At 41.5% G+C, this 21,613-nt stretch overlaps 1 protein-coding gene across 2 annotated transcripts; it reads right to left on the bottom strand.

The window, feature by feature from the left end:
* Positions 1-4,546: 4,546 nt before the first annotated feature.
* On the bottom strand, positions 4,547-20,537 carry asb15b (ankyrin repeat and SOCS box containing 15b). Of its 2 annotated transcripts, XM_036577770.1 has the most exons (10): positions 20,357-20,537; positions 20,176-20,231; positions 17,762-17,893; positions 16,590-16,748; positions 15,375-15,620; positions 14,703-14,874; positions 10,527-11,091; positions 8,175-8,328; positions 6,856-7,066; positions 4,547-4,694 (listed from the first exon to the last, which is right to left on the bottom strand). In XM_036577770.1, the coding sequence occupies exons 1-9, from the start codon at positions 20,455-20,457 to the stop codon at positions 6,897-6,899; spliced, it is 1,755 nt and encodes a 584-aa protein (XP_036433663.1). In that variant the 5' UTR covers positions 20,458-20,537; the 3' UTR covers positions 4,547-4,694; positions 6,856-6,896. The 2 variants fall into 2 exon arrangements, with proteins under 2 accessions (XP_036433663.1, XP_036433662.1); XM_036577769.1 differs by lacking the exon at positions 4,547-4,694 and having other exon boundaries at positions 6,655-7,066.
* Positions 20,538-21,613: the final 1,076 nt, after the last annotated feature.

The raw sequence follows: 21,613 nt of genomic DNA, 5'->3' as shown, positions 1-21,613 counted from the left end.
TTCAAATTTTTGGCAACCAAAACTGAAAACTTATAGAACAAGGGAACCTAAATCTTGTTTCTGTTCTAATCAGGTTAATCTTGTTCTTGCAGACAAACAGTAAACATGTACTAAGTAAACCTTTTAAATAATATTCCAATGACCAATAATGACCAATATACACCATATCGACAAAAGTATTGGGACACCTACACATCACACCTACAGGAGCTTTTATGAGTCCCATTCTAAATCCATAGACATTAATATGGAGTTGGTCCCTCTTTGCAGCTCTAACAGCTTCCACTCTTCTGGGAAGCTTCTACAAGATTCCAGAGAGAGTCTGTGGGAATTTCTGCTCATTCATCTAGAAAAGCATTTGTGAGGTCAGATGCTGATGTCGGACGAGAGGTTCTGGCTCACAATCTCCATTCTAGTTCATCCTAAAGGTGTCTGATGGGGTTGAGGTCAGGGCTCTGTGAGGGCCAGTCAAGTTCTCCCACACCAAACTCACCCATTCAGGCCTAACTGGAGCTGCTTTGTGCTCTGGGGCTCAGTCATGCTGGAACAGAAAAGGTTCTTCCCCAAACTGTTCCACAAAGTTGGAAGTGACAATTGTCCAAAATGTCTTGGTGCTGAAGCATTAAGATTTCCCTTCACTGGAACTAAGGGTTCTAGACCAACCCCTGAAAAACAACCCCATATCATCATCCCTCCTCCACCAAACTCTACAGCTGGCACAGTGCAGTCAGGCAGGTAACGTTCTCCAAACCCAGACTCGTCCATCAGACTGACCGATAGAGAAGCGTGATTGGTCACTCCACAGAATACGTTTCCACTGCTCCAGAGTCCAGTGGTGGCGCTTTACTCCACTTCATCCGACGCTTGGCATTGTGCTTGGTGATGTAAGGCTTCATGCAGCTGCTCAGCCATGGAAACCCTGCCATGAAGCTCCCGGCCCAGTTTCTGTGCTGATGTTGAGGCCAGAGGAGGTTTGAACTCTGCAGTTATTGATCAGCAGAGCGTTGGTGGCTTTTATGCTCTGTGCTCCTCAGAACTCGGAGACCTGCTCTGTAACTTTACGTGGTCTGACACTTCATGGCTGAGCTGCTGTGGTTCCTAAATGCTTCCACTGTTCAATAGTACCACTCAGAGTCGATCGTGGAAAATCTAGGAGGGAAGAAATTTAATGATCTGACTTGTTGCAATGGTGGCATCTATTACAGCACCACACTCTAATTCAGTGAGCTTCAGTTAGAACGACCTATTCTTTCACTAATGTGTGTAAAGGCAGGCTGCATGGCTAGCTGCTTGATTTTATACACCTGTGAATGAAACACCTGAATTCAGTGATTAAGAAGTGTGTCCAAAAGCATTCCCCTGACCAATCACTAGGCTGAAGTCTCAAAAAACCATGCAAAGCATGAAATAGTTCTATGTACAACTAGAACCATTGCCTTTACTAAAGAACCTTGAAGAACGATGGTTTTTAAGTGTGTAGGATATTTTTATTTATCATACTGTGGTTTTATTTTCATAGCCCACCTACTTTGGTTCTGGTATGCGGTACTTTAGTACTCTTTTGCTTAATTCATACCAAAACAGAGGATCTGGAGAGCTCTGATGTCGCTGGATGAGCACTGAGAGTCCTGGCTCTGTACTGTAAACAGCTGCCTCAGATGTGTCGGCCTGATTCATCAGTGTCGGCCAGTGCGGTTCTGTTTGCCGAGCGGTCAGATCAGCTCTAGGCCTGCAACTAAACCTCCTCTCTGACCAGGCGAGGTGAGGCATGCAGCAGAACATAATGTTCACTGCGTGTCTCTGAGCAGACTGACCGTGTTGGCTGCGCAGGAATGCGATTCTGTTTGTCTGATAACATGAGTGTCTAGCAACACCGCCAGCTCTGGACTGCTGGACAGTGAACCACAGCAGCCTCTGGTGTTGTCAGCTGCTCGTAAACACTGACGTTTGTCCAGCATGGTTGTAAATTCTTCAGCTAATCTGGGTCAGGAGCCCCAGCAGATCTCAGGAAGAAGCTGCTTCAATGCAGCATCTACTGCATCGTTAATTGACTGTACTGTTAAAGGGGAATCCCGCTGATTTTTCAAATTTTCTAAGTGGTGAAGTTCATTCAGAGTGGTTTGGTGTGAAACGCTCCGTTGTAGAGAAACTTACCGAGTCAGAACTGTTCACAGTGGTGATGATAGGAACCAGACGTCCACCTCTAAAAGCTCCCTCACAGAAAGTTCCTACATGAAATGGTTATGAATGTTTTGAGAGGATTTTGGCTTATTTTTTAACACATGCAGTCTTGATCATCTGAAAAGTGCTGTTTTAATTACAAATTACGAAATTAATAACGTTTTGGATAAAACTATCGTACACGGAAAACCAAACTCATAGTGCCAAGTGAAAAACTACTGACAAGTGTCTCTAAAGTAACTTGGTTACTGGGTAACTTTGTAAACTATGTCAGAAAATCATACAGTAGCCTATCATGGTGAATGAAGCTGGTAAACTATGGAACTATTCAATAAAGAAAATGGTCAGCATGCACGGGAATCAATTAGATTTTTCTCATAATAGATTCATATTTCCTGCTTTCCTCCTTGCAAGATTTGTCGCTCATCGCTTTTTAGAAATAGAGTCGCTCAGTAAAAAGGGCCTCAAAAGTCACTAAGTCTAGCGGCTCAGGCAGGGATGAGGCAGAGACCCATTTACCACAGAAGATTCAGTGATTGTATGAGCCCATAATTCGTATTCATATTAAATGTTCTGCCAGTAAAAAGAGACCAGTGGCTACAGAAAAAAGCCCCGTGTCTGTAGCCCCAATATCCAGACCCTAAACTCACCCCTGGGCAGCTCCAGTTCTGGACAGACAGAGACGCTGCTATCAGCGTATGCCATATGTCATATATGGAGGCAGAAAAAGTGACTCAGTGTGAAAATGATGCTCTGTTTGTGAATCTCATGGTGCTACATAGACTGTCAGTCCCGTAACTCCACCCCTGCTTTATCCCCTTGGTCATCTCGAGTCCTGAAAAGATGTTTGTGGTGATGTTGTTGACACTTGCGAGCTTCTGGTGGGGTTTTACACAGCGGTGTTCTGTAAAACTAGGCAAGAGAGTGCTAGAAGTGGTCTGTAGAGAGCATCAGCAGCGCCCTCTGCTGGCAAAAACAAGCACAATCTGAGACGTCTGCCCATCTGTTCTGCTGCAGGACTTTCCGCTGTTTTTAACTCTCAGTTAAGAACGGGGACAGTTCCAGCCGGGGACAGGCCACCAAACATGGGGACAGTCCCCAGAAAATGGGGACCTCTCATCACCCTAACCATAAATAGCATTGCTATGAAGATGTAAAGCTCAGTTAGCTCACTAAGCTGGCTTTTTAGCTGATGACAGCATGATAAGTTATGCAGATTACAGAGCTTACATCTGCAATTAAAAACATTCTGTGCAAAGATAAATATTATTGCTATCACTGAGGTTTGCGAGCTTCACTGTTAGCTCATAGTTTAGGCTTCATAACATGCAATGACAAAAAGTTTCACTGGTTTGATTAATGTTAACAGGGTGGAGGGATATGTAATATGCAGGGCATTGTGAGGCAAAATAGTCCCCAGAGAAAACTTATTTTTTCATATTTTATCATTATCAACATTACATACACAAAATTGCTGCACATTTTAAAATCAGATGTAGTGCATTTTAATATATGTAAGATCCACACAAAGGAAAAATGATATTATTTCCAATAATGCACACTCAAAACTCAAATACGGCAGGTAATAGTATATTTCATTAATACAAATCAAGCATCAATATAGGCTATGAGATATAATCATGATGTTTGTATGTTCAGTGTGATTTGGTTATCAGTTCTGATGTCCTCTGGCCCATCAGTTTCTGACCACAGGACCACTGACTGAATTTGTTTAATATACGATCATATGCAAGTTAAATTCCATGTTGTTGTTGACAACAAAGTAGCACATCTCTACAGAGAACACACTTAAACATGACATTTTTCTGCACAATTTCTATTTATTTGCTTTACTTTCTATTTTCTATTTATCTGCTTTATTTGTTTTACATATGTTTTTTTCCCAACATGATAAACTCAGTAAATAAACAGTAATTATGCATTAAAATGTACAGAACTGTGTCCTCTATAGAGGATGTGTTCACTTATTTACACCCATCAACAACAACATGCAATTTGACCAGTTTTTGCATATGAATTTCCATGGTGACTCTTTTCAACTCGGATTTTGGGTGTCATATTTTAATACCTCTCGTAGCAAAAAAAACACATTTTTAGACATTCTATGATGTAAATTATTTAAAAATCGATTTTAAAACTTTGACATTTTCAGGATCTGCTGGAATCCTGATGCAAAGCTCAGAAGACACGTGTGGGTTCACTGTTACTTTGGGATAGTAAATAAAATGGCCATATTTGCGTTGTTGTCACGGCGACCCCTGGTTCCTATGACAAACCTACGTCAAATCCAGAGTGATGAATTCACTGCTGGGATTCAAGAAGAGCTCCAAAGATTCATGATGATGAAGAGAGTTCTGAAGAGTTTGGAGGGGAGATGATGCTCCTCCATCTCTCCTGCATCCGCGTTTGAAATCTGCATCACCAGTGTAGCTAAGTAGTTACTGATGCCTACATCGTTACCACGGCAACCCATGCAGATAGACTGGTGATGTCTGGACACACAAATCCAATCTTAGTTCACTCTGACACACAAATATTAGACAATAATAGAAAATAATTGGACTAGAAAAGACAATAATATATTTACAGATTAGAAAAAAGAGCTAATAATTAAAAGTAAGACTTAACAGAAACCAACAAAACTGCTAAGAATGCTGGGAAGTTTTTTGGCCAAAAGACTCTTCAGTCTGTAGGACTGATCCAAATGAACTGATCTTGAGTAGATTCCCCTCAGTAACTAACGATGAGACAAGAAATAGCGAGTGTTTTGTATTATAACCCCATTCCAAAAAACACTGTGCAGAATGTGAATAAAAATAGGATGCAGTAATATGCAAATCATGTAAACCATATTTTTAAAGGAAAATGCTACAAAGACAACATATCAAATGTTGAAACTTTATTGTTTTTTGAAAAATATATGCTCATTTTGAATTTGATGCAAACAACACGTTCCAAAAAAGTTGGGACGGGGGCCTGTTTACCACTGTGTTTCATCACCTCTTCTTTAACAGCACTCTGTAAGCGTTTGGGAACTGAGGAGACACTGCTGTAGTTTAGAAAGTGAAATGTTTTCCTGTTCTTGTATGATACAGGATTTCAGCTGCTCATCAGTTCAGGGGCTCATTTGTTGTATTTTTCATTTCATCAAGTACCATTTGTTTTCAGTGGTGACAGGTCTGGACTGCAGGCAGGTCAGTTTAGCACCTGGACTCTTTTAATACGGAGCAATGCTGCTGTAATACATGCAAAATGTGGTTTGACATCGTCTCGCTGAATTAATCAAGGCCTTCCCTGAAAAAGACGTCGTCTGGATGGCAGCATATGTTGCCAAAACATGTATATATCATTCAGCATTAATGGTGCCTTCACAGATGTGCACGTCACCCATACCATGTGCACTAATGCCCCCTATACCATCATGAATACTGGCTTTTGAACTGTGCACTGATAACAAGCTGAGTGGTCTTTAGCCCAGAGGACAGTGTCCATGATTTCCAAAAAGAATTTCAAATGTTGATTCGTCAGACCACAGGACACTTTTCCACTTCCCCCTCAGTCCATTTTAAATGAGCTCAGGCCCAGAGAAGGTGGCAGCGTTTCTGGATCTTGTTTATATTTGGTTTCTTCTTTATGTTTTAGAGTTTTAACTTGCATTTGTGGATGCAGTGATGAACAGTTTTCACAGACAGTGGTTTTCAGAAGTGTTTCTGAGCCCATGCAGTGATTTCCACTACAGAATCATGTCTGTTTTTAATGCAGTGCTGCCTGAGGGCCCAAAGATCACGGCCAGCAAATACTGGTTTTTGGCCTCGACTCTTACATACAGAGATTTCTCCAGATTCTCTGACTCTTTTAATGATATTATGTACTGTAGATGATGAAAAGCAAAAGTTCTTTGCTATTTTACGTTGAGAAACGTTTTTCTTGAATTGTTGCACTGTTTGATGGTGCAGTCTTTCACAGAGTGGTGAACCCCTCCTCATCTTTACTTCTGAAAGACTCCGCCTCTCTGAGATGCTCTTTTATACCCAATCAGGTTACTGACATGTTGCCAATCAACCACCAGGTTTTTTTTTTTATCATTACACAACTTTACCAGCCTTTTGTTGCCCCCGTCCCAACTTTTTGTGTGGTTGGCATCCAGTTCAAAATGGGCAAATATTTTTCAAAAGCCAATAAAATTTCACAGTTTCAACATTTGATATGTTGTCTTTGTACTATTTTCAATGAAATATAGGATTTTGATGATTTGCACATCATTGCATTTTGTTTTTATTTACATTTTGCACAGCATCCTAACTTTTTTGGAAATGGCGTTGTAGTAAGTTTAACAAATTAGTAAAGTAAACCTAAAAAAGTAGTTCAATTATTGTTCAAGTGCAATTATTTTGACTTTATGTCTCAAACCACTGAATCTGTGGAATTCCTCTTTAGACCCCCCAGATTCTTGGCTCTCATGCATGCAGACAAGAAAAATGATTTTTAGTGCTAAGTTGTTTTGGCACCCAGCCTGAATCGTTTCTTGAACACTCATTATAAACTAATGACATATGAAACACAGCTATTTGATTTCATCATCAGTAACTAATTTCAGTTTGTAATATATTGTTCTAGTACAAAATAAAACACTTTCAGTGAAATAAGGACAACCTGAAAACTATACAGTAGAAAAACCACCTGCTCTTGCGTCCCTACCACTCGTCCATTCTACCATAGAGGTCATACTCCTTGTAGATCAGGTAGTTCTTCAGGGCGGGGGGGAAAGGAACAGCTCTCATGAACTCAGGGTCGTTCAGTCTTCTCAGGGTCATCTTCTCCCTGATGAGCAGCCTGCACAGGTGCTGCAGCGAGCGCGGGTTCCCTGCGACGGTAGAGATGTTCATTAGAGCTTCACTCATTGTCCATTTTATCAGCTCCACTGACCACAGTTTCACTCTGTAGTTCTATAGTTACAGACTGTAGTCCATCTGTTTCTCTGCATACTATGTTACCCTGTTCTTCAGTGGTCAGGACCCCCACAGAGCAGCTATTATCTGGGTGGTGGGTCATTCTCAGCACTGCAGTAACACTGACGTGGTGGTGGTGTGTTAGTGTGTGTTGCGCTGGTAAGAGTGGATCAGACACAGCAGTGCTGCTGGAGTTTTTAAACACTGTGTCCACTCACTGTCCACTCTATTAGACACTCCTACCTTGTCAGTCCACCTTGTAGATGTAAAGTCAGAGACGATAGCTCATCTGCTGCTGCACAGTTTGTGTTGGTCGTCCTCTAGTCTTTCATCAGTGGTCACAGGACGCTGCCCACAGGACGCTGTTGGCTGGATATTTTTGGTTGGTGGACTATTCTCAGTCCAGCAGCGACACTGAGGTGTTTAAGAACTCCAGCCGCATTGCTGTGTCTGATCCACTCATACCAGCGCAACACACACTAACATACCACCTCCACGTCAGTGTTACTGCAGTCCTGAGAATGACCCACCACCCAAATAGTACCTGCTCTGTGAGGGTCCATGGGGGTCCTGACCACTGAAGAACAGGGTAAAAGGGGGCTAACAAAGTATCAGAGAAACAGATGGACTACAGTCTGTAACTGTAGAACTACAAAGTGCACCTATATAGTAAGTGGAGCTGATAAAGTGGACAATGAGCGTAGAAACAAGGAGGTGGTCAGAATGTTGTGCCTGATCGGTGTATATATTGTGGTGGAGGGCAGCTCCATCACATGACTGTAGATGGGTTTTTGTATATATTTTTCTTTTTATGTTGTATCACCCTTTTTATTATAACTGTACTGTGTTGTGTGACTGAGACTGGCTGCTAAATATCCTTCAAGATCAATAAAGTATCATCTATCTATCTGCTTGTATGTCTATCTATCTATCTATCTATCTGGTGTCCTCAAGTTGAGTCAACTCAAGAAAAGCCATTATAGGCCCTCAATGTTGAATGAACACGGTGTGAGTGTGTCTTACTGAGGATGTCGCAGATCTCAGGCCACTCTTTATGTCTCTCCAGGATGATCTGCAGCTTGGAGCAGATGGGCACATGCCTCACGTAGTCCAGGAGGGTCCGCACCACCCGGCCCACCAGGTGCCTCAGGGAGGACACGCTGACGAATTCACAGAACTGACAGAGACAGAACAGAACATTAGGATCGGCTGCATTGTTGGACAATTAAGAACAGCTAAGGGTTTTTCACACAGCAGGAGTTTTACTAAGACTGAATAAACTAAACCCGAAGTTGGAGCTTTGATTATTATCAGTAATCAATTAATCCGCTGAGTTAAATGAACCATAACAGATGTTAAAGGACTCAAAAATACTTTACTGGAAAAAAAAATCTCAGATAGGGAAGGTTAAAAAACAGATATTACATTTTTTTTGTATTTATCTTTTTAATTTTATGATGTTTTTGTCTCAGTTTGTTTGAATTAATACTCTGAACTGCCATTTATTTGTTTTCTTTTATTATTGTTACTGAACTTTATCAACATGTGAAGCTCTTTGAGCTCATTATTATTATTAACAGTAATAACAGTAAAACCATCACTGAATTCATTCGTTTGCTTACTTTGATGCATTTATTTACAATTATATTTAAGTTGATAAAAAGTCAGGCATACACATCCATCTCCCTGTGCCTTTTGAGGTTCTTCCCAAAATTATTGATTAACAGCTCTGATATGTATGATTCATCTGAAAATCGTGAATGTCACTCAGCGGCGCCCTCTAAGGCCATCATTAACAAACACCAAATAAACGAACGTTGCTCACTGCTGCCCTCTAAAGGTGTTATAGCACCAAATCAGAAGTTAATTAACTTTGTTTTCGTAAGACCAAACGTGTCTTAATAAATGTTTTCTGTCTCATTATATTTACTTGCCTCAGACCAACTGACAAAAACGCCCAATTAAATCTTTTGTTGCATTGTAAACATAAGACTGTGAAAGCTAATAACTGTGGAAAATAATTGTGGTCAGCTTAAATAGTTGCAGTTATCTCCAATAACTGTGATCACGCAAGTATATAATAACTGTGCCGGGCCTATTTAGTGCTAACATGTCTACCATGAATCTACAAGCTGCTCAGTGTGGCTTCATAATGACTTGGCATGTTTTTCATTCAAATTATGAACCAAATTTTTGCCAGTTCATCAAGAAACTAAATTTTAATCATCACACGATTAAAGGCCTCAGCATACTTCCTGTGAAATGAAGTTCGCGAGCATTGCGTGAAGCCGAAAGGGCCTTCGCGAGCTTACAAGCCCAAATACTGCCGCCATTTAAGGTGGAATGGGAAAATATGAACAAGAAGCTGGTGAATAGAAAGCCAACAGAGTCAAGCTATACATTTTGGTGCTCTACTACTGGTTAGTACTACCGAATTGACTTAACGTCTTACATTTAGGAGGTTTTCAATGTTTATTTAACAAATGTGCGTTTCACTAAAACATTGGTGTCTCTGCCAGCGCTCAGTGTACTTCTTTTGAAACAGAGCTCCTCACAGTTGACCAGCTTTGTCTTATGGCACGCCTCTTTTTTACTGACCAATCACAGGCTTTGTTGCGCAGTGGTGGATGCAATTCGTAATTTGTATCTGTACTTTACTGAAGTTTTTCCATTTTGGGTGACTTTTTACTTTCACTCCACTACATTTCAAAGTCAAATATCTCACTTTTTACTCCACTACATTATGAGAAATCTGTCGTTCCTTTTGGTTTATGTGTGTATAAAAACGTAACACGTCAAAACGAAAGAAGCGCAAAGCAAGAACACCAATCAGGGCACAGCGCTCACTTTGTTTTGAGCTTGTTTTGTCCTGTTGGTCATACCGACCCAGTGCAGCACACGGTTCAACATCAGTGCTGCAGCGTAAAATTTTGGGAGTCTATTCAACATAAATGATGAACTAACCTAACTTTGTGTAAACAGACCACAATATAGAAATATGTACACATATGCAGTTGTGACTGACGTGTCTTTATTCTGAATTTATACAAACACTATTTAATTTTATAGTAAATTAGTTTTGTCTAGTTTATGTTTATGAACAGAGACCTACAGATGCAGTTTAATAAAGGAAACTCATTTGTGAATCTGAGTTTAAAGTTTTTATTAAACTTAAACTTGTAACTAAGTTGTAAATAAATCTTAAACTGAAACTTTGCTTGTTTGTAAAAAGTGATTTCAGAGCCACTCAGTTCTACCTGATGGAAACTGTTCGCCTTCAGTGTTTTGTGCTTTTGATCATTTTGATAGACAGGATGTGAAAAAAGCAGCTGTGTAAGAATCCAAAACAGACTGTGCCTGTTAAAATGAACCTACCGTCACTTTGCTGGATCTGCTGACCGTCTCACTCTCTAGTGTGTAACTCTGCTCCCAGATGTAGGGCATCACGGGGCAGACGTCGTGGTCACACTGAAAGCAGCTCTCTACATGGTAGCCGTTGTTGAGGAGCAGGCGCAGCATCATCTCGTCCTGCAGGCAGTACTGCAGCGCCGTGGGGAACAGCGTATCGTTAATCAACGTGAAGAAGCAGTTGACGTCTGCGCCGTAGGCCAGGAGCAGCCGCACCAGCTCGTAGCGGCTAGCCCTGACGGCCACTAGGAGGCAGCGCAGAGGGTCCAGGTCGGGATGGGCTCCAGCATTGAGCAGCATCTTTGTACAGGTGACGTCACCGTTTGAAACTGCGAAATACAGCGGGGTCTTCCTCATGTCGCCGTAGTTGTCGGAGATGTGGCTCCCCAGGAGATAGTTGACGTCAAAGCCCTTGTCAATGAGCAGCTCCAGGCAGGAGGCCTGACCTCCGTCTGCAGCCGAGTGCACCGGACTCATCCCAGACAAACGGATGGCCCTCTTAGTGGTAATGGGAACGAGCGTCTTCAGAGCCCTGAGAGTTTAAAGACCAAATATATTCAGCCATAACATTAAAACCACCACCTCGTTTCTACACTCACTGTCCATTTAATCAGCTCCACTGACCACATAGTTTCAATCTGTAGTTCTACAATTACAGACTGTAGTCCATCTGTTTCTCTGCATACTTCGTTACCCTGTTCTTCAGTGGTAAGGACCCCCATGGACCCTCACAGAGCAGGTACTATTTGGGTGGTGGATCATTCTCAGCACTGCAGTAACACTGACGTGGTGGTGGTGTGTTAGTGTGTGTTGCGCTGGTCTGAGTGGATCAGACACAGCAGTGCTGCTGGAGTTTTTAAACACCTCAGTGTCACTGCTGGACTGAGAATAGTCCACCAACCAAAAACATCCAGCCAACAGCGTCCTGTGGGCAGCGTCCTGTGACCACTGATGAGGGACTAGAGGATGACCAACACAAACTGTGCAGCAGCAGATGAGCTATCGTCTCTGACTTTACATCTACAAGGTGGACTAACAAGGTAGGAGTGTCTAATAGAGTGGACAGTGAGTGGACACAGTGTTTAAAAACTCCAGCAGCACTGCTGTGTCTGATCCACTCGTACCAGCGCAACACACACTAACACACCACCACCACGTCAGTGTCACTGCAGTGCTGAGAATGACCCACCACCCAAATAGCACCTGCTCTGTGAGGGTCACAGGGCAGACGTCGTGAACAGGGCAATAAAATATGCAGAGAAACAGATGGACTACAGTCTGTAGGTTCACTGGTGGTTCTGGATAGTAAATAAAATGTCTATATCTGTGTTGTAGTCATGGCGACCCCTGGTTCCTATCACCACCACTGTAAAGACAGCTGAGCCATTTCACACCAAACCACCCTGAATCTCTCTGATTACATCAGAAACACTGAGTTAGGCAGATATTCTCCCCTTTATTCCCCTTTAACAAAGATTTTGTTGACACTGTTGAAAGTCTTTCGTAGTTCGACCTAAGAATTACTTCATGTGGTAACAAGTAAATTAAATCAAAGTAATTTGATGAGTTGAGTAAAACTAGCTTAATTGCTTGTGACCACATGAAGTATTTTATAGGTTGAACTACAAAACATCTAACAGTGCAGAGCAGCGTTCATGGACGTCTCACTAAAACTGAAATGTATTTTTAGTCTTAGAATCAAACGAAAAAGGCCAAGTTCACATCACAGCCCTTTCACTTTCACACCCTCTTCACTGAGGGGAAGGGGGGCGGTTTCAAATACATGCTCTGTCATTTTCCTCTCTAACAAAACCAAACCAACCACAGAGCTGAGCTGAGCACCCTCAGCTACACATGGTGTGCAGAACCAATTAGACTCTAAACCCAATTAGAGCCTTAGAGTGAAGCTGTATACGATCCAGATGTCACTGTGGACGCCCTGATGGTTAGTGCTGAAAGGCCACTGCTGCTGCACTCTTCTTTAGGGGTTCTTTAGTAAAGAACATGGTTCCATATAGAACAAACAACACTTTGCATGATTTAATGGTTCTTTGCATCATGAAAGCGTTCTTCAGATTGATGGAGAATGTGCTGTAGATGGTTCTATTTAGAGGCTTTTTGAAAAGGGTTCTAAATAGCACCCAAAAGGGTTCTTCTTTTGTTACAATGTCAAGCTTATTATAATAGAAGAACCCTTTTGGGTGCTATATAGAACCACCTACAGCACACTCTCCATCAGTCTGAAGAACACTTTCATGATGCAAAGAACTCGTTAATCGTGCGAAGGGTTCTTTGCATGTTCATGGTTCTATATAGAACCATTTTCTTTACTAAAGAACCTTTGAAGAACCATCTTTTTTAGAAGTGTAGGTCACTCTCTGGTGTTTGAGGTGAGCTTATTACTGCTGTTATCCCATGTGGAAAAAAATATATTCCAAATGTGTTTATCAAGTATATTTTTGCAGTGTATGAAAATGGCCCATAAATGTATTTATTAAACATATTTTTAAAATGTATTTATTAGTTTGTGTTATTATCTGTGTTCAGTTGTGTGTAATGAAGGTTCCAGATGTAACTAAACGTTCTTCTGTGATCTGCACTGTACTTTACATTAACCATGTACGTCTGCAGTCAGACTCTCACACACAATGTATTTCACATAAACAAGATATCAGATCATAACTGCATTTTCACAGAGTATCAATACCCACAACACTCGCTTCTGTCCTGATAAAGGATCATTAGATCAGATTTAAAATGAAGAGACTGGAACACAAATTTATCTCTAAAGGTATCAGACAGTGAAGAGCATCAGACAGGATTTTGGATATTTTCATACATTTTCAAACAGATCTGATAAACACATTTACATACATTTATTTTTGTATGGTGCATTTCTGTGTGTAATATTTCCCCATACATTTTAAAATAGATGAGTTTTAAAAATTTGGTTGATGTGTATTTCAAGTATATTCAAATATACACAGATCAGTCATAACATTCTGACCACCTCCTTGTTTCTACGCTCATTGTCCATTTTATCAGCTCCACTTACTATATAGGTGCACTTTGTAGTTCTACAGTTACAGACTGTAGTCCATCTGTTTCTCTGATACTTTGTTAGCCCCCTTTTACCCTGTTCTTCAGTGGTCAGGACCCCCACAGAGCAGCTATTATCTGGGTGGTGGGTCATTCTCAGCACTGCAGTGACACTGACGTGGTGGTGGTGTGATAGTGTGTGTTGCGCTGGTGTGAGTGGATCAGACACAGCAGTGCTGCTGGAGTTTTTAAACACTGTGTCCACTCACTGTCCGCTCTATTAGACACTCCGACCTTGTCCCCTTTTACCCTGTTAGCCCCCTTTTACCCTGTTCTTCAGTGGTCAGGACCCCCATGGACCCTCACAGAGCAGGTACTATTTGGGTGGTGGGTCATTCTCAGCACTGCAGTAACACTGACGGGGTGGTGGTGTGTTAGTGTGTGTTGTGCTGATACGAGTGGATCAGACACAGCCGTGCTGCTGGAGTTTTTAAACACTGTGTCCACTCACTGTCCGCTCTATTAGACACTCCTACCTTGTCGGTCCACCTTGTAGATGTAAAGTCAGAGACGATAGCTCATCTGCTGCTGCACAGTTTGTGTTGGTCATCCTCTAGTCCTTCATCAGTGGTCACAGGACGCTGCCCACAGGACGCTGTTGGCGGGACATTTTTGGTTGGTGGACTATTCTCAGTCCAGCAGCGACACTGAGGTGTTTAAAAACTCCAGCAGCACTGCTGTGTCTGATCCACTCAGACCAGCGCAACACACACTAACACACCACCACCACGTCAGTGTTACTGCAGTCCTGAGAATGACCCACCACCCAAATAGTACCTGCTCTGTGAGGGTCTCCATGGGGGTCCTGACCACTGAAGAACAGGGTAAAAGGGGGCTAACAAAGTATCAGAGAAACAGATGGACTACAGTCTGTAACTGTAGAACTACAAAGTGCTCCTATATAGTAAGTGGAGCTGATAAAATGGACAATGAGTGTAGAAACAAGGAGGTGGTCAGAATGTTATGCCTGATCGGTGTATGTCCATATATTTTTTTCTATATGGGATTAGACTGTGCTGAAGGTGTACGGTGAGGTGGGCTCACAGGTAATGCCCCTCATACGCTGCACGGTGGATGGGGAGCTGAAAAGCCAGACTGGCCACATTGGGATCTGCGCCGTGGTTGAGGAGCAGGTGAATGCAGTCGATGTTTCCAGAGCCTGTTGCATCATATATCACGCTGTCTCCATTGGTGGCCTGTGCAGTGACATCGCCTCCTAGTGGAGAAAGAGGGAACATGACACAGCAAAGTCAGTCTGGATTCATTTCTGATCATAAACTTCACTTCACAAAATCCCTTTTCACAGCATTTCTCTGTCCTTCTTTTCGGTTCTGTTGGTCATTTCTGCATAGACCTACTCAAAAAGATGGCTCTTTGAGGTTCTTTAGTAAAGGGAATGGTTCTATCCAGAGCCATGTAGAACGATTTGCATGCTTAAATGGTTCTTTGCATGGTGAAATTGTTCTGCAGATTGATGGAGAATGTGTTGTGTATGGTTCTATATCAAACTTGTTTGAAAATGGTTCTATATAGAACCAAAAGCTATGACAATGTAACAATAGCAGAACCCTTTTTAGAGCTATATTGAACTATTTTCCAAAAGATTCTATATAAAGAACCATTTAATCATGAAATGAGTCTATAAACAGAACTAGTACTTTCACTAAAGAACATTTGAAGAACCATCTTTTTTAAGTGTGTAGTCTTGTTCCTCACCATGTTCGATGAGGATTTCCAGAATGTCAGCATGGCCAAACTCTGCGGCGATGCCCAGTGGCGTCACGCCGTGTCCGTCACAGGCAGTGACCTTCCCGCCATGCCTGAGGAGCAGCATCAAGATGTCCGTGCAGCCCACCTTGGCAGCCTCGTGAGTGGCCGTCCACTTCTTCAGACACACCTGCTCCACAAACGCTCCGCCCAAGATCAGCACCAGCACCATGTCATAGGAGCCGATCCCGACCGCTGTGGGAGAAAAACAAGAGACCATGAAGCAGATTTACTAACAATTTGGCTTTAAAAATGTTTAAAGATGTGAGGTTTTCCTGATTTACACTGATCAGGCGTAACAGTCTGACCACCTCCTTGTTTCTACACTCATTGTCCATTTTATCAGCTCCACTTACTATATAGGTGCACTTTGTAGTTCTACAGTTACAGACTGTAGTCCATCTGTTTCTCTGATACTTTGTTAGCCCCCTTTTACCCTGTTCTTCAGTGGTCAGGACCTCCATGGACCCCCACAGAGCAGGTACTATTTGGGTGGTGGGTCATTCTCAGCACTGCAGTAACACTGACGTGGTGGTGGTGTGTTAGTGCGTGTTGCGCTGGTCTGAGTGGATCAGACACAGCAGTGCTGCTGGAGTTTTTAAACACCTCAGTGTCACTGCTGGACTGAGAATAGTCCACCAACCAAAAATATCCAGCCAACAGCGTCCTGTGGGCAGCGTCCTGTGGGCAGCGTCCTGTGACCACTGATGAAGGACTAGAGGATGACCATCACAAACTGTGCAGCAGCAGATGAGCTATCGTCTCTGACTTTACATCTACAAGGTGGACTGACCAGGTAGGAGTGTCTAATAGAGTGGACAGTGAGTGGACACAGTGTTTAAAAACTCCAGCAGCACTGCTGTGTCTGATCCACTCGTACCAGCGTAACACACTAACACACCACCACCACGTCAGTGTTACTGCAGTGCTGAGAATGATCCACCACCCAAATAGTACCTGCTCTGTGAGGGTCCATGGGGGTCCTGACCACTGAAGAACAGGGTAACAAAGTATCAGAGAAACAGATGGACTACAGTCTGTAACTGTAGAACTACAAAGTGCACCTATATAGTAAGTGGAGCTGATAAAATGGACAATGAGCGCAGAAACAAGGAGGTGGTCATAATGTTATGCCTGACCAGTGTATTTTATGGAGTATTTTACCCAGGAGCAGCGGCGTTTCATTCTTGCTGTTGGTGTTGTGTGGAGAAGCGCCGTGATCCAGCAGCTTCTTCACATTCTGCACATGGCCGGCCTGGACAGCCAGAGTCAGCACCGTCTCGCCGTCTCCGGTGACCTCCTCCATGCTCAGCTCGTGGGACGCTGTCCAAGCACAGAATACTAGATTAAAGGGGAAATCCACTGATTTTTCTAAATTTCTGCATGATTGAATGTGGTAGATGTAATCAGAGAGATTCAGGGTGGTTTGGTGTGAAATGGTTCAGATGTCTTTACAGTGGTGGTGATAGGAACCAGGGGTCGCCATGACTACAACACAAATATAGACATTTTATTTACTATCCAGAACCACCAGTGAACCTACACGAGTCTTCTGAGTTTATATGGAATGTTGATGATGGAAAATAGTGGAAAATCTGGAATAATAAGTTTTCTTTGGGGACTATTTTGCCTCACAGCGCCCTGCATGTATCCCTCCACCATGAACGAAGTTTAAGTTCTCTAAACTATCGTAAAACAACGTCTCAGTCATCAGGCAGTGAATTCATAACCATTTCATATAGTAACTTTCTGTGAGGAGCTTTTAGAGGTGGACGTCTGGTTCCTATCACCACCACTGTGAACAATTCTGACTCGGTAAGTTTCTCTAGAACGGAGCTTTTCACACCAAACCACTCTGAATGACCCTGTTTACATCTTAATGATATATGATAATAATAATAATGATAATAAGCATTCATACACAAAGTAGCTCAAAGGGTTTTCCAATCAAACAGTGAAGCTGAGAAATAAAAGCAGAAAGAGCAGAAAAACAAATTAGAGTAAAATGAAAAGTTAAATTTGAACAGTATTTTAAACACAGGCTAAAGCTTATCCCCCTGCGATCTAGGAGGATAAGCGGCATAGACATTGTGTGTGTTTGTGTGTGTGTGTGTGTGTGTGTTTTCAAACTGTAAAAAACACCAAAGGTCTCTCCACTTTTAACCACAACCCGTGGTCACTTTCCTGGAGGCTACAATGACCTGTAACTGCCAAACATGCATGGGAGACCCAGCACATCACACAGTCAGCAGGTTATTTTGGGGATTCTGCAGTGCTTGAAATGAACACTTATAATGTTTCATGTGATTATGACATATGAGTCTGACCCCGCTCACCCAGAAGAACGGCGTTCAGGAGCTGGGCATTCGGCTGGACAGAGGCTCTGTGCATGGGCAGCCATCCCCGGCTGTCCGTCTCCTTAAAGGCACTTTGGTGATGATGCAACTCCCGCACAGCAGACACATCACCTGGAGGACATCACATTGTTTAAAACCACTGAAGAAATGGACACACAATCTCATTGTCTTGACCACAACATCACGGAAAGGCAAAGTCAAGCGGTTCTCTGTACTGTATGGTGCATTAAAGGGCCCATTTCATGAAAAACTCAGTGTGTAAAGTTTCAAAAAGTCTGTTCAGTTCACAGATGGAAAATACGCTGCATTTCGAAGTCGCTGATGATGTCACAAAAAACAATTCACTTAAGCTACGTTCACATTACAAGACTCATTGCTCAGATTCGATCTCTCTGACAGGATGGTTCACACTCGTTTAGGTTAGTGATTCAAATCTGTCATTAATGTGACGAACCGGCGTCCTGAAATGACCCTCATGAGCTCATCCTACTCAGTAACGTCACGTGAATGAATCACGTGCATCAGCAGCACAAACTAACGAGCAGAACGAGCTTCGCTGAGAAGATCATTAACTCTGATCAGCTCTCAGCTTCATTATTAGAGCGAGACGAAGGAGAAAAAGGTGAGATGAGCTGCTTTTCCACCGTTTACAGGCTTTAACTTCTGCTCGGCGCTGCTGCCATGGTAACGCTGAATGATGGCACAGTGGAAAACAAGCACATGAATTCCGATCTGAGCGTCACATTAAGGTCGCATGGCCACGAATCGGATATGTATCATATGAAAGTGACTCAGGTCAGATTCGAAAAGATCAGATTTGTGTCCACACAGCTCTGAAAACATCAGATCTGAGTCACATTAGGGCAGAACCTGGTAATGTGAACAGAGCCTTACATACATCAACCCATTCAGCCTATAGCAGTTTAGCCCCGCCCACTTCACGATGGAGTATAAGGAGTGTTTCAACCCAGACTGCTTTTGAATGAGGCAGCCAATCAGAACAGAGCTCATTCAGGGGGGGGGAATAAAGGAAATATGTAGGATATGGGTCTTTTAAACTGCAGTAGATTTTACAATGAAAGATGTTTTTAACAATATTTTAAAACTGCACTTTTATTTATGATTCAATGCAGTTTATTAATGATGTTTTCAGCATATTAAAAGTGCATTGCATTGTTTTTTGTGACAGGAACCAGACGTCCGCTCTAAAAGCTCCCTCACAGAAAGTTCCTACATGAAATGGTTATGAATTCACTGCCTGATGACTGAGACACTGTTTTATGATAGTTTTGAGATTAAAAAACATTTTTATTCATAAAGTAATTCATAAAATCTCATCATTTGACTACACTCTTAAAAAGACGGTTCTTCAAGGGTTCTTTAGTAAAGAAAATGGTTCTGTATAGAACCATGAACACTCAAAAAACCCTTTGCATGATTAAAGGGTTCTTTGCATGATGAAAAGCCTCTTCGGACTGATGAAGAATGTGCTGTAGATGGTTCTATATAGCACCTTTTTGAAAAGGGCTCTATATAGCACCAAAAGAGGTACAATGTAAGGCTTGTTACAATAGAAGAACCCTTTTTGGTTCTTTGCATGGTGAAATAGTTCTTCAGACAGATGGAAAATGTGCTGTACATGGTTCTATATAGAACCTTTTGCAAAAGGGTTCTAAATAGCTCCCCAAAGAGTTCTTTTATTGGTATAAGCTGGACATTGTAACAGCAGAGGAACCCTTTTGGGTGCTATTTAGAACCATTTATAAAAATGTTCTATATAGCACCATCTAAAGCACATTCTCCATCAGTCTGAAGAACCATTTCACCATGCAAAGAACATTTTAATCATGCAAAAGGTTTTTTGAGTGTTCTTGGTTCTATATAGAACCATTTTCTTCACTATAGAACCCCTGAAGAACCATCTTTTTTTAAGAATTTAAGTATCTCATAATAATAAGAAACTTTCTCATTATTAGGACTTAATATCTCATGGTTCTAACCTTTTTTTGATTAACCTAATTTTTGGCCTAAGACCTTGTTTTATTCGTTCATGGTGGAGGGATACATGCAGGGTGTTGTAAAGCAAAATAGTTCTGAAAGAAAACTTATATTTTCATATTTTTCATTAGTTTATCCTCTTCAAACATTACATATAGACTCGTGTAGGTTCACTGGTGGTTCTGGATAGTAAATAAAATGTCTATATTTGTGTTGTAGTCATGGTGACCCCTGGTTCCTATCACCACCACTGTAAAGACATCTGAACCATTTCACACCAAACCCCTCTGAATGATTCTGATTACACCTCACACACTGAGTTATGTAGAGATTCTGAGTAATGGGTGGTAACAACATGTGTAATGACAGTGACAGAACACAGCCTGTGAGGTTACCTTGCTCAATAGCGGCTAAAATCTTCAGATTTTCATCGCTCGCCGTTTCCAGGATACTTAAGTTGAGTCAGAAGAGATAAAAACAGCTGCATTAGAATTCGCAGTGACCACATTCAGCACCTGCCGAACAAACCGTGAGTGGAAAATGAACCTGAGTGAGTGAAAAGCCTTTTATACTCACCTGGAAGACGTCTGAAGCGGGAATGTACAAGCTTCCTGAAGGCTGACTCGGATGGCAAAATCGATGAGCTGCTCTTCATCCATCTCCTCAACGTCTGTCATGGTTATTTCACCGTGTTTACAAACAAAACTCTAATGTAAACAAGGCCCACGCGCTCAGAGCCGTGCTCAGCTCACTGAGGTCTGTGTTGTGTTTTTGTGTGAGTGAAAACTGCAGAGCGCCACAAAACCACTGTTTATCAGACGAGTGCTGAAGTTTATATTTAGACTTGACCCCATTTTCACCGACTGGCCGTTCTGAGAAAGAATGCAGGTCACTGTGACTGGGTTCCCGCTCGGTTCTGCCAGGGATAAACACGTGGAGAAGGCCAGAGGAACAACAGCAGTCCTGGAGACGAGGAACACTGGACTGCTCTGAAGATGAGCAGCTATGGAAGCCTGTTTACAGCACTGGAAGAAGAAATATAGACAGTTAATAAGTCATAATAATGAGAAAGTTGCTCATAGTTATGACTTAGTATCTCATAAGTTTGACTAAGTGTCCCATCATGATGACTTTATTTTCTATTTCTTTTCATTTTCTAATTATTATGACATACTAATTCATAATTATGAGATGGTGAGTCATTAATATGAGATATTAAGTCATTATTATTAAACATTAAGTCATGATTGTGATAAACATTCTCGTTATTATGACACAGCAAGTCATTTTGTGTTGAGATACCAATTCATATGCAAAATTTTGTCAATATTATGGCATATTAAGTCATTACTGTGAGATATTAGGTTATATTTGTCAGAGAAATTCTTATTATCATGAGAATATTATGAGTCTTTAGATGTAAGATTACATAGTCAAATTACAAAGTTATGAATTAAGTAATTTTTATGAGATATTACTTCATTGCTATGAAATATTAGATAGTAATGATGAGAAACACTCATTATTATGAAATATTAAGTCATTATTATGTAATAGTACATCTTAATGATGAAAAATCTCATTATTATGAGTTATTATGTAATATTGCATCATAATGATGAGAAACATTGTCATTTTGTGAGATATTTAGTCAGAATTATGAGAAACCAATTCATAAATATGCAAGATTTTGTCAATATTAACGCATATTAAGTCATTACTGTGAGATATTGGGTCATGATTGCCAGAAAAATTCATATTATTATGAGAGTATTATGAGTCTTTAGATTTAAAGACAATCAAATTACAAAATTAAGTAATTTTATGAGATAT

The sequence above is a fragment of the Colossoma macropomum genome, unplaced genomic scaffold, assembly GCF_904425465.1.
Source record: "Colossoma macropomum unplaced genomic scaffold, Colossoma_macropomum, whole genome shotgun sequence".
Lineage (NCBI taxonomy): Eukaryota > Metazoa > Chordata > Actinopteri > Characiformes > Serrasalmidae > Colossoma > Colossoma macropomum.
This window is presented reverse-complemented; position numbering and strand designations above follow the sequence as displayed.